Raw genomic sequence first — 13,884 nt, 5'->3', positions numbered from 1 at the left:
TCTGATCCGGTGCCCTGAGGTCCTGTCCTCAGCCTTTGTCTTATTTCTAGTGATGGTTTAGGGCCCCTTGTAGATTGGTACACTTGGCACTGTCTGGCTGTCTTTACTCTTAATTTGACTCTGGTCAGTCATACATGCAACAGGCCCACTCAAGTGAATTTTTGATGAGCAAATGTTTTTTAATATATAAAGAGTTTTTACAATAAAATAAGAACAGAACAGGATGAGCCTCATAGCTGGTCCAAGGACTTGTTAGCTTGATACCCAAAGGTATTTGAAAAACTACCACCTGCAATAAATACTCTAATTTCAAAAATGTACTTGAACCAGGATGTGTTGCCTATGGACGCTAAAAGTGATAAAGACTGAGTTCATGCCTCAGGGTACCGTATCCTATAATCATATTGTGTATTGTGTAATTCAAAATCAAATCAAAGAGGTACTCCTGGCCCAACTGAGGTTTCTAGTACATATTCAGATTTTATGTGCAGAACTGTATTAGCCTTATGTGTGTAAGACTGGGTATAGAGAGAGACAAACTTCTAGAGGTTCACCCAGATTTTATCAGCTGCAGTTGTGCATACCAGTGAGGATTTCATGACCTGGAAACATGTTCTGACTCTTCTGGAAAATATTGTAGCTGTCTCTGCTTTGCAGCCTGTCTGCATTGACTTGCTTCTGTATCTTTTCGATAACTAGGCTCTATGTGATCTAACCAACAGATGACTGAGGCTAGTCTCTCCTCACCCTGAGTTTACTCTTGACATGTGTCACTTCTATAGATACACGAAATCTATGAAGAACAATTTAATTCATAAAAGGAGAATTCTGAATGGCCAATAAATATCTGGAAAAAGTTTAATCTCATTGATAGTGAAAATGCAACTTAAAAGTGAGATTTCTTTCTCCTATGAAATTAAAAAAATATATTTTGCACTGTAATTCTCACATTTAGCAAAGGTTTGTGAATTAGGTAATCTCACACACTGCTGTTGTGAGTATACATTTCTGGAGGACAATTTGGCAGTTTATTTCAAGATGCAGACTTCTACTTTTAGGAATGTATCATAAGAAAATAACTAGAAATAAAAACAAAACATGTATATAGGGGTGTTTGTTACCAGGTTATTTATAATAGAAACAAATGTCCAATTAGAAAGAATATTGTGCAATCATCATAATGTTTTTGGAAAACACGTAATGGCAAAGAAAAATACAGTAAAACCTGGCAAAGGGGCTGGCTGGCTAGCTCACATGGTGTTCAAGGTCGAGGGTTTGGATCTACTGGCCAGCCACCAAAAAAAAAAAAAAAAAAAAGGCTGACAAAAACTTTGTCCTGAGATAATGCAAATTCACACATAACACTATTGGCTGTTGTCCTCACCAGATCCCCTTCTCTGATGGGGTGCACTAAACTTCTGTGGTGTGGGGAACGTAAGACAAGGCTGGGCAGGGAAAACAGACATCCCTTCCTGAAAAGCAGGGAGTTCTGCCCACAGTATTCCCTTAGCTCCAAGAGTTTCCAGAAATTACCTCTATTGTCCTGGAAGTCCTGTCAACCCCAAACCCAGAATCATCCCCATCAATATGTGGAGCAGATAAATGCCACCTACTATACCACACTGAAGCCAGGACCTGGTTGGTTCTGGATCTTGCTACTTGCACAGGTCACTGGAGTTATTTCATTAACCTTGCAAGAATGTGACCACAAAATTTGATTCTTTTTAAAAATTTTCTTTCTTTTTTTTTTTTTTTTTACTGTTTTCTATCATCTGAAAAAAGGCAAGATAGAAAACTTCATGTATTCGAATCCCTGTACTGGCCAGTCACCCAAACAAACAAGCAAAACCTTGTGTACATTTGCTCCTAATTCAGTAAAACAAATAAAAAAGCAAACTCTCTCTCTCTATATATATATGTATACACACACACACACACACACACACACACACACATATATATATAAACAAAAAGAAAAGATTTCAAAAATTTATTATTAGTGGTTGCCTCTGGTTAGTGGGCTAAGGGTAATTTTAACACTCTCTGTTTACTTGTCTGTATTTTTCAAACTTTTCTATATTGGATATGTATTACTCTTATAATCTGAAAAAGAAAAAATATATAAGAGAATATTGACAAGAACCTTTTTTTTCTTGGCAGCTGGCATAGGGATCCAAAACCTTAACCTTTTTTTTTTTTCCTTGTCGTTTTCGTGACCGGCACTCAGCCAGTGAGTGCACCGGAGGATCCGAACCTGCGGCGGGAGCATCGCTGCGCTCCTAGCGCCGCACTCTACCGAGTGCGCCAAGGGCTCGGCCCCAAAACCTTAACCTTGGTGTTACAAGGCTGTGCTCTAACCAACTGAGTAAGCAACCAGCCTAGAAGAATTTTTTTTAAAAACTCAGAGATTGACATACAAATATATGGCTCTTGACAGAAAAATGCTTTTTCAACCTAGCTAATTAAATTCATCTGGTCTTATTTAATGGCTGGCTACTATAGACATCTTAAAACTATAGTGAATAAGAGGTAGCCAGCATCTGCTTTAGATATTGTTGAGTGGAATCTTCGAACGATGGTGTCAACAGATTTAGAAAGGATTTTACAAAGCCTGAAAATGTGGTCCCTGTTTCAGGCCCGATGTAGCATTTCATTAAGTGTACCATTGCTATAATGTTCTTTCGCTTTGTAAAAATACTTACTCCAGGGGGCTGGCCAGTGAGCTCAGTTGGTTAGAGCGCAGCCTTATAACACCAAGATCAAGGCCTCTGTTCCTCTCACCCACCAGCAGCCAAAAAATAAAAAAAATTTACTCTAGTTTTCCTGGCTGCTTCAAATCTTACTAATCTCTCATAGCATAAGGAATCCTCCTGCTTTAAGCCTAACAGAATGTGAAGACCTGAGAGAACAAAGGGACATGGAAATAAGACTAAAAATTATCCTACGGGTGTGAAATATACATATAATTCTCCACTGATCATTTAGGGACTGCCTACAAATGACAAGTGATGTGGTCCTTTTGTGGTCTGGAGACTCTTTCTGTGAGGTGGAAGCAAGATTTCATTTCTACTGGAACTTAATTACCCAAATGAGCCTTGGCTCTGCCTCCTGACTGGAAGGGGAATCTTGGAAAGGTCCTGTCTAGTGGCATGAGCCCATGCAGCTCAGGCCTTTCTCTGAGGCAAACTCTGCCGACAGGAGTTTTTTGTCCTCCACAGTCATCATAGCTCGAGGCACCGGCAGGGAGAACAAGATGTGGGGACTGATGCTTTGCCAAGTGATTTCTCATTAATTTTTCTGCAGCTTAGTTCTTTTTCTTCATTTTTACTAAGAGCCTTTTTGTGTGCACCATCTGGACCTGAGAGAATTTGGTCTCACGGTTGTCATAGGATGGATGAACTGAGGCGAAACTATAATTTCTGTTCAAGAACCTGCAACTGATGGAAGGAGGGTTCCTGAGGAGAGAGAGGGCAAGTCTGAGGCCCCAGGGGCTGGAGAAAGTTGGCTTTTCGCATTTTTGCTTTGTGGGAGCTGGGGAGGGGATGGCCACTGAATGTATTGACTTACTAATTTATTTAAATTATTTTACCTATTTGTGAATGAGTAATGGATGCAAGTTGGAATGTAAAGAAAAATGCATCTCACTCCTTCAGTGCCCACTTAGTCCCTCTCCTTAGTGGCAAGGACTATCAATTTCTGGTCCACTTTGGAAATACTTTCTTTCTTTAGCTAGTTTTTTTTTTTTTTTTTTTTTTAAATACAGATAGTACCATACTGTACAGAGTTATGTATCTTGCTTTTTACACTTAAGAATTTATCTTGGAGATTTTCCCCTATAGTACATATTGTATGCTTTTTTGCTCTTTTTAGTGATGTGATAATATTATATGATTTGGAGTGTGTATCCTTTTGTTTCTTTAGCCAGGCCTCTATATACATATGAGATAATGAGGTGATTTCCAATCCTTGACTGTTGTTACAAACAGTGTAACAAACAGCAACAAATTCCTGAACATATATGTTTCTGCATTTATGTAAATTTATCTGTAGGCTAAATTCCAAAAATTTAGAATTTCTAGGTCAAATGGAACATGTATTTTTAATATTGATAAATGTCAAATTGCTTTCCATAATCTTATCAATATTGATGAGAGAGCTTGTTTTGTCACATTCTTGCCAACACAATGGAGACACTGAATTTAAATTCTGGCCATAGAAATTAAGAGTTGCTTCTTTTTCTTTCATTTAAAAAAAAAAAAAATCCCCAGGATGCTTCGAGGTAGGCATCCTATTACTCAATTCGCATCTGAAAATAGTCACAATTCTTTCTCTTTACATTTGGTTTGTTTGGATGAGGCTTAAGACCCCAAGGAATTAGAGTGACCCTAGGAGGGGGAAAAGGAACTAATAGTCAAAGAAACTCATTGTGGTTTATTAGCTTCATAAAGCTTCCAAAATTCAGGGCTTTTATAATCAGCACAAAGGAGAGTTTTTGTTTTATTTTTGACGGTGAGAGCCGAGGTCCCTATGGCCAGCAGAGGGCAGCATGTCCCCACAGAATGTCAAGCTGATTCAACACGCTCCAGCTGGGGATTTATAGGACATCAGTCAGAAACACAAGCTCACTTTTTGGAGCAGGCTGGAGTAGGGAACAGAGCTTAGCTAAAAGACTACGATAAATTGAAATAGTCAATGCTGGCCAAGTGCAGAGTGGCATGGAATTAAGGGGGGAATTAAGAGAAGTAATGTGAACATAAATAAAAATAGCACATATTGTAGAAGAGAATTTATTTATTCATTTTCTTTTTGGCAGCTGGCCAGTATGTGCAGCCGAAACTTGGTGTTGTAAGGCTGTGCTCTAACCAACTGCGTTAACTAGTCAGCCCTATATAAGAGAATTTAAAATAAATGTTTAATTATTCCAGCTAGTCTTTGTGCTATAAAACACAAAAGAAATATTCTTTATTGGATTAATGTATTTCATATCCATTTTGCTAAAAAGTGCTAAAAATGTTAAAAAATTTATCCCTGTATCTTTTATTCCCTTAGAAATAAGATTTATTATTTAACCTTAAAAAGCAAATGAGCCTGCTCCTTTAATATTGATCCATTCATCCAGCAAATATTGACTGAGTGCTAGGTGCAGAGGATATGGGCTAGACAAGAAACAGACTGTTCTTGGTGGCAAAGCAGAAAACGCTTGGGACCTGGGTTAGGAAACTTTGGTTCTAGATTTAGGTATCACACCATAACTGGCTATGTGACCTCGGGTAAGTTACTTAACTTCTCTGTGCCTTAGAAATGAAAATTATACTAATGCCATCTGTCCCACTAACCTCACAGATGCACAAATAAAATGCCATATGCAAAGATGTTTGAATAAAGAGCAAATGGAAGATTTTAAAAGCCACACTATAATGAATGTATCCTATAGCAATGGAAGTGGCAGCTTAGTGAGTCCTTACTATGTGCCAGGTACTCTGCTAAATAAACACATTACTCAGTTAATTTCATACACCTGTGAGGGCAGGTATTATTAGCCCTATTTTGCAGATGAGGAAATCAAGGTGTAGGAAGATTGGGAAGCTTGCCCAAAGTCAGACTGCTAGAAAGTGGTGGAGCAGGATTCAAATCCAGGTCTGAACCCAGAGTCCACTACGTGCTATGTCAGTCTGGTTCTTAATCATTTCTCTCAGTTCTGCACTTTGAAATTGTAGGTACTGCTCCCTTAGTATTATTCAGAAAATAACTAGCAACAAAAAGTTAGGTCACCTACTACCTCATGAAAAAAATATGAAAATGGGAAGTTATGACTTTCCACAATACATCAATGTATGCAATCAATCAGTTTCAAAATCATTTCATGCAATAATTTCTCTATAAAATAGGAATTGGCCATGTGTCATAAGAAAAACTTTAGGATAACTGGTAAGTTCTCAATTTAGTCTAGAAGCATGAGCTATTATTGGCTAAGGGAAAAGCAAACTATGGAAAACCAGAAGAGGATAAAGAACAGGAAGAATTAATCACAGACAAAAAGAACCCCAAAGGAAAATGCAGCCTGGTTCTTGAGTTTCTAGCAGTATAGGAAATAGGGTAGGGTGGGGATCTATAAAGAGGGCTTCTCTACCAGGGCTAAGCCTTCAGGGCACAGAACTGCCAACGTACCCAACACCCTCTGTCAGATGTCTTGGCGGATGTGAAGGGACTTCCTCTGTGAACTACGCAGTCTCATTTGCTGGTGATGAGATGGTTAACAAAGCATATACCTGAGTGCCTCACAATTTGGGTATTATTTGGAGCTTGATATTTCTCTCATGAGTCACATAGCTGCAAAGAAGGTAAATACCTTCTGGTTCCTGGCACCTCAGTGAAGCAGGCACTGCTCTAGCACTTATATATACAATAATTCTTTACTAAGTAATTAATAATGGTATCATCATCTCCATTTTACAGGTGAAGAAACTGAGGCTTTTTGCATGGAGTAAAAGTATAGCAGGATTAGAACTCAGGAAGTCTGGCTCAAGAGGCTGGATTATTATTATTTTTTTCTTTTTCATTCTACATGTTTAAGGGGTACAGTTTGTTGTTTCTATATGTATATTCTAAGAGGCTGTATTCTTAACCACTCCAGTAGTCCATCTCCTTACATTAATACCAAAAAGGAAGAGGAGGTGGGAGGTGGGGAGGGATAAGGGAAGGAGAGATAGGAAACAAAGATGAAGGACAGAATAAATGGATCCTGTGAATACCGCCACTCAGCTCAACAAGCGACTTCTGCAGGATTCGCTATGTGCCGTGTCTTGGAACTAGGCACTCCTGAGTCATAAACAGTCCATTCTTCACTCTGGAAGAGGAGTGGAGAAGCTGGGCACAAAAAGGGCATTTCTATACAATGTGGTAACACTGTAAAACAGGAAAGTCCACTGGTGCTGGGCAGAAAATGTTGTGTTCCTGGGGGAGGGGGAAGGAAAAGGAGGGGAAGGGGAGAGAATGGATAAGGGGCATAAAGAATAAGTATGATTTATAACAATGAATATGCTAATAAAAAAATTGAAAAATTATAAGACTTTAAAAATAAATAAATAAATAAAATCTCGTGTTCCCAAGCACATCCTAAACATGGAAAATTACTGAGCTAAAGTGGCCGACCTTTAAGACAAAAATCCCTTCAGTCACAGACCAACTATTGTGGATTCCATCGTCACTTTGCTTCCCTAAAATTTACCTTGTTTTAACAAGACTGTTCTGCAAAAATAAAATCTAAAGAAATTCACAACCTTACTAGGTTTGGTCTCTGTTGTTTGCTTTAAAGACCACAAAACACTTGGGCTAAACCTTAAAAGGATTAAATCTTGCAATTAAAACTTAAGCTCAAATACTCCACCAGTAAAATTATTTCAACTTTTTCTGTATGTCTGAAAATTTTCACCATAGAATGTTGGAAAAAATATTCCACCCAAACTTGTCTAATGACGACTAGCCTTCTCTTTGCGCCAGTTCATTACATTGCCTAATGGCAACTATGGAAAAGTAAACGTCTCTATCCCGAGAGCTTTTATGCTGTTTAAACGTTGCAACAGAGACCGAAGAAGGGTGTCCCCAGGAGTTCGAGAGGGGCGGCGAATTCTAGTGTGACCGCCAGGTTGGTCCCGGCTCCCTGGGTAGGACCCGGGAGCACAGCCGCTCGGGGAGGGGGTCCCCCTCAGGGTGGGCGGTCTCCTGCTGGCCGCTGTCCGCTAGCGCGGCAGGCAGGAGGGCGGGGGACCGAAACCCAGCATTCTGCAGTGTCCCGCAGCGGGTCCCGGGAGGCTGCGGACCGGGGGTGCCCCCGTGAGCTCACACCGCCCGGCGGACGGGAGGGGAGCTCAAAACACAAAGCGAGTGGCGGGGGAAGGGGCGGCCGCGGCCGAGCTCTGGGCCCGGCGCCCCCTGCGAGCCCTGCCGACCGGCCGGGAAGAGCTCGGGCCGGGCGGCGCCCGGGTCCCATCGCCAAGCGGGGAGCCCCAGGCCCCAGGCCCCGCCGCACCCGCACACTTCCCTTTGCTCAGCGGCGGGCGTGTGAAAAACCCGACCCGAGGGAGCCCCTGGCCCCGGCGCGAGGCTCGGCGCGGGCCCCCCGGAGTGCGCCGCCCTCTCGGATTCCTGGGGACCTCACTTCTCCGGCCGCTCTCGCCATGTGCTAGCTCCGGGACTGGCCGCCGCCCCGCCGCGGCGGAGGCTCGGACTTTTCTTTTGGGGGGTAAGATGGCAGGTCCGGGGAAACAAAGGAAACTTGGGCCGGGGCCCGAGAGCGGCGTGCGTGGTTCGCGTGCTCGCCCCGGGTCCCGTGTGGGAGTCGCCGGGCGCCTGTGCCAGCCCGCCCGCCCGCAGCGCGCTCGGGGAAACACAAGCCCGGTGCCAGGAGCCCGCGGCGCCCGCCCACCTGCCGCGGCGCCCGCCCAAGGGCTCCCGGCGGCCAGGGCCCGGGCGGCGGCGGCGGGGAGCCCGGCGGGGGGCGGGGAAGGCGGGGAGGCGGCGGAGGAGGGGAGCGCGGGGGAGCGGGCGGGCCACGTCACGGCTATTGTGGCTGTCCTGGTATATAAGGTCCCGCCGTCCCGCCGCGCTCCCCACCTTGCCTGCATCCGCCCGGAGCCAGCGGTTCTCCACTCACCCAGCATCCAGAGAGACGCGCCGCGCACCGACGGAGGGGACATGGGCAGAGCGATGGTGGCCAGGCTCGGGCTGGGGCTGCTGCTTCTGGCACTGCTCCTACCCACCCAGGTGAGGCCCTGGCGCCCGGCGGGGCTCGAGGGTCGCGCCCCCCGGGGGAGGGGAGGGGAACCGTCCCCGGGGGACCGGCCTGCGCCCTTACCTCGGGCCACGGACAGGGACAGGGTCAGGGAGAGAGAATTTTGCCAACCTGCCGGGGGAGAGGGCTGCCCCCTCCCCTCCCACGGCCCCGGGAACAATGCAGCTCCGCGCGCGGGCTGGGAGGACCCTGCCCCACCCCAGGTTCCACGCTGCTCCAGGCGACCTAGCGCCCACCACCGACCTTCACCCAGAGGCCGAGGTGCCAGCGGGGAAGAGAATATGCGCTCCCCTCCCCGCCCGGGGAGTTCTGGCTCTTAGGGGAGGTCGTCCCGGAGTCCCTTGAGCGCCCGCTTCCCTCCAGGAGTGTCTTCGCGCTCCCAGAGCACCACACAAAGAGAGGGGACGGTCCCTTTCGGGGAGCGCCGCTCATGCCCATCCTCCACCCTTGGAGCTGGTTCGGGGATCCCGAGGAACCCTCAGCTAACTGGCCTTATCTCCCACCCCACTGCCCGGAGGCTCCCGGCTGAAGCCCACGGGGACCCTCTCCAGACGCTGCCTTTCTGCGATGCGACCTTACACGTCTATCACTTGTCACCGTAGGAGCTCCACGTTTACCCAGATTGGTTAGCTCTGGGGAGACGGCGTGGTGGGATGATTCTGTACCGACTCCCCACCAGGCTTTGTCTCGGTGCCTGCCACTGCCGCCCTCTCCGACCTCGGGAACCGACCTCGCCCCCGGCGTGGTTACGGGGACCCTCATCACTGCGCTGCTCCGAGGGTGGAGTCGCAGCGCCTGCGAGGGAGACCAGGGGCTGAGCCTGGGGGACCCGAGGGGGAGAGAGGGGGCATTTCTCTCGGGTAGCTCGGGCTTGGAGGACGGGGGTGAGGGAGCGGGGTGACTCTCCCACCACCTTCGGTTGGGCGAAAAGTTGGGCACTCTGGGCCCTCGGTCCCCAGACATCGAACCTCCGGGCTCACCTGGGAGCGCAGCTCGACAGCGTGGAGCGCTCTTCCCCACCGCGGGCCGGGTGACTGCACCCTATTGTCTCGCCCCGGGCTCGCAGCGCTCCCCAGCCCTTCACAATTTCCCGGTGGGGGAAGGGCGCGGCCGCGAGAACACACTCCCCCCACCCCCGCCCTGTCTCCAACCAGATTTTTTTACTCCGAAATTTTAAGAGGGAGGTTTTTGTTAAGCGTAAAATAAATCTAGCTTGGTAGGGAAAATTTTTAGTGTCAATTTACTAGATTAATGCTAATTTTTAAATTTTTAATTGGTGTAGAGGACCTCTTATATTCTGATTGCACTGGGCTCTAAAAAAAGTCACCTGCTGTACTAAAACTCCTTGTGTGAATAAAGAAGGAGTTTTACCTTCAGGTATCCCAAAGCAAGTCTCCAAAACAAAAACCTTACTTTAAATAAATTACCATATTAGTGTATTCCTTTTAGTCGGAGTGCTGTTTCCTGATACGAATAGCTGAATCTTGTACACAGTAGGTGCCCTGTAAATATATTTTATTTGATCAAGGTTTTCTTTTTTGGTTGCCGTTAGTCATTTTGGATAGGATTTGTACGTACTTTAGCCAATACTTGTTTACTGACCTTATGGGTTTTACAACAAAAAGAGCTGGTGCTGATGTAGGGAGGGTTTTATCTTTGGATTAATTGGCAGCCAAATGTACATGTGGCCCAGACTCTCCCTTGGTGCCACGTCCTCCCTCCCGCCTATAATGGAAAGCCCTTGTAAACCCTCCCTTGCAGTGAGAGCTGAAAACTCCGATCTGCCTTTGTTCCATGACAAAGGAGAGATCATCACATGCCCCACTGGACTGTGCATTTCGTTGCTCGAAAAATCAGTGGTGAATGATGCCACTCAGACACTGGGACACTGGGAAACCTTGGTTTTTGGCCACAGTGCTGAGCTTAGTGACCAGGCAATGAGGCTACTGCTGGTGAAACTTAACACCAAACCCTCTTCGTGTCTTTTGTGAAGTCATTCAGACTTTATGGGATTTTTGATGAAGTCATTCTGCCGTATGGCAAGGGCTCATTTTTTCCCCCTCAATTAAAAACAAATAGTATGGCAATTTTTCATCTTTTTTATTTGGCAGCTGGCTAGTATGGGATCTGAACCCCTGACCTTGGTGTTACAACACTGTTCTCTAACCAACTGAGCTAACCAGCTAGCCCCTATTGTGGCCATTTTGGAGAAAGGTTGTAATTTCAAGGTTTCAAGAGCGCAGAAAAGATACCCAATTTCCCCTTAAGTGCAAGGCTAAGATATTCAGATTAGATACCCAATGCCCCCTTTATGTTAAAGGCTAAGTTAAAGTCCAAGTTTTGTGCAACTTTAAAATCTCCCATTCTGGGAAAATAGAGGAAACCTTATTCCAATGCCTGTAAGTCAATATAACCTCATACACAGGATTAGTTAACTTGGTCCATTATTCCTTTGCAAAGAATTAAAAACATTCATACTCTCGAGGGTTATTTATATAGTTCTTGAACTTTTTTTTTTTTTTTTTGGTTGTTCTTTTTGCTCCTTGGATTCTTTAGGTGTCTCTAAGTAATTTGTTCTGAAACTAAAGAGAATGACCTTGGTGGGACTGAGCAAGAATTCAGAATTTAATGATGTGGGTAGGAGAACAATGGAAATATAGCAATCTAAGAATATATTGCCAGGGGCTGGCTGGTTAGCTCAGTTAGAGCATGCTGCTAATAGTACCAAGTTCCAGGGTTCGATCCCTGTGCCAGTCAGCTACACACGCACATGAAAAAGACACCCAACACAAACGTATATATATCCTACCTTAATTGTATGTTAAAGTGTATGTGGAGGTAGCTGTAACATGTGGAAATTTATTGTGTAACTTTTTATATATTTTAGATTTATTCAAATCAAACAACTGTTGTAACACTTTCAAGTAACTCCTCGCAGAGTACCTCGGCTGCCCCCAATCCAGCTAATGCCACCACCAAGGTGGCTGGTGGTGCCCTGCAGTCCACAGCCAGTCTCCTCGTCGTCTCACTCTCTCTCCTACATCTCTACTGTTAAAAGACTCGGGCCAAGAAACGTCTATACTTCCCCATCTTCTGAACCCAATCCAAATGGCGTCTAGAAGTCCAGTGTGGCAAGGAAAAAGCAGGTCTTCATCAAATCTACTACTTCCACACCTTATTTTACTGACCCAGAAAATGTTGAGAATCCCAAATTTGATTGGTTGGAAGAACAAGTGAAGGGTTTGACTAGATGATGCACGCCAATATTAAATCTGCTGGAGTTTCATGTATAAGAGGAAGAGAGACAACATCCAAAATTAGTTAAGACATGATTTCCTTGAATGTGGCTTAAGAAATATGGACACTTCAAACTCTACCTTGAAAATAAGAGTAGATTTTATCTAGAGATAAAGGATGGGATGTGGAATGGAGATTTAGTTTTCATTTGGTTCATTAAATCTATAAGGCCATAAAAGAGCTTCCATGATTCTATTTATATGTACATTAGAAGGAATTTCAGTTGTTACTGTAAATCCTCAATGTATTGTTTCAGCAGTACTAATTTAATGCCAATATACTCTAGGTGAAGTTTTACATTGTTAAGCTATCACTGTTGTCTTGGGAACTGAACTGTTTTTCCTCTGAGGCTTTGGATTTGACATTGCATTTGACTTTTTATGTAGTAACTGACATGTGCCAGGGCAACAATGGCTGAAATCTACCCCAAGTCCCATCATTGTGAGTAACTCTTGCTTATCTGGCAGGCATTTCCCATCACTATTTCCATTCAACAAGAGCACCGGATTCATTTAGCTCAACTGATTCCAAAGAGTAGAATTGCATTGACCTCAACTATTTAAAAAATGCTGCTTTTTATTTCTGCATATGTTGCATACTTTTTACAATTTTAAAAATGATCTGTTTTGAAGGTAAAATAATAAATTTTAAAATTAAAAAGGCAAATATGTGAAGGAGCCAAAACTGTAAATCAAGTATTTGGGAAGTGAAGACTGGAAGCTAACTTGCATTAGATACACAAAAACTTTTATACTCTTTCTGTAAATACTTTTTTTTTTTTTTTAAGCTATGGATCAGAATAGACACATTTGGAACACTTCTTGTTATCAGTCAATATTTTTAGATAGTTAGAACCTGGTCCCATGCCCCAAAGTGGGCTTGATTCTGCAGTAAATCTTTTACAACTGCCTGATACACAGAAACCTTTCTAAGAATTCATTTGTTCGCATGGTCACACACTGATGCTTAGATGTTTCAGTATCTAATATGGCCACAGCAGTCTTGATAACTAAAGCCACTTTTTCCCCGTCCTTAGAAATCTAAGCAGAAACAACCAAATCAAACAGATTGGAAGCTACCGTGTGTGTGAATGAACACTCCCTTTTGCTTCATACCTGAATGCTGTACATCTATTTTGAATTGTATATTGTGTTTGTGTATTTATGCTTTGATTCATAGTGACCTCTCATGTTATGGAATTGATTTGCATTAAACACAAACTGTAAATAAAAAAATGGCTGAAAGGGCAATCTATTGAATTTAACATTTTTCTGATACAAGGAATACTTTGCAGATGATCATGAATTTGTATGAGCGTTAACTTAAAACCGTTAGGGATATACCTCAATATTTTCCTATTAATTAGAATATTACAGTTTACCCATTTCTGCATTGCCAACCTGCAGCAGGTTTTGACTAGTGAATTCCACCCAAAGTTGACATCTTTAATCCTTTAAGATGGCACCCTTACTTATTCAACAACTGTTGTGTGCCAGCTCTATGCCAGAGTACTGAAGATTGAATGCTGAACATGCTGGACAAGGTTTTTAACCTTAGTTGAGAGAGTATGTATGTGATGACAAATAAGCAGTAGACTGTCAAATAGTGAGTGCTGTGAGGAGAACACCAGGGTGGCAGGAGTCATGGACCATGGGTTGAGAGATCACGAGTGGTCTTGAACATTTGTGGACGAACCTGAAGAAAATTCCCTGGTGGAAGGAACAGAATGTGCTAAGTCCCTGAGTCTGCACCACTGTTTCCCTGTCTGCATGTAGGTCCACTAATCACTTTGATTT

General features: G+C 44.0%; 1 protein-coding gene across 1 annotated transcript; it reads left to right on the top strand.

Moving 5' to 3' along the window:
* Positions 1–8,629: 8,629 nt before the first annotated feature.
* On the top strand, positions 8,630–13,322 carry CD24 (CD24 molecule). Its single transcript, XM_063097911.1, has 2 exons — positions 8,630–8,763; positions 11,679–13,322. The coding sequence occupies exons 1-2, from the start codon at positions 8,695–8,697 to the stop codon at positions 11,844–11,846; spliced, it is 237 nt and encodes a 78-aa protein (XP_062953981.1). The 5' UTR covers positions 8,630–8,694; the 3' UTR covers positions 11,847–13,322.
* Positions 13,323–13,884: the final 562 nt, after the last annotated feature.

This window comes from Cynocephalus volans, chromosome 5 (assembly GCF_027409185.1).
Source record: "Cynocephalus volans isolate mCynVol1 chromosome 5, mCynVol1.pri, whole genome shotgun sequence".
Lineage (NCBI taxonomy): Eukaryota > Metazoa > Chordata > Mammalia > Dermoptera > Cynocephalidae > Cynocephalus > Cynocephalus volans.
The sequence above is the reverse complement of the archived record's forward strand: the minus strand, read 5'-3'. Positions and strand labels throughout refer to the sequence as shown.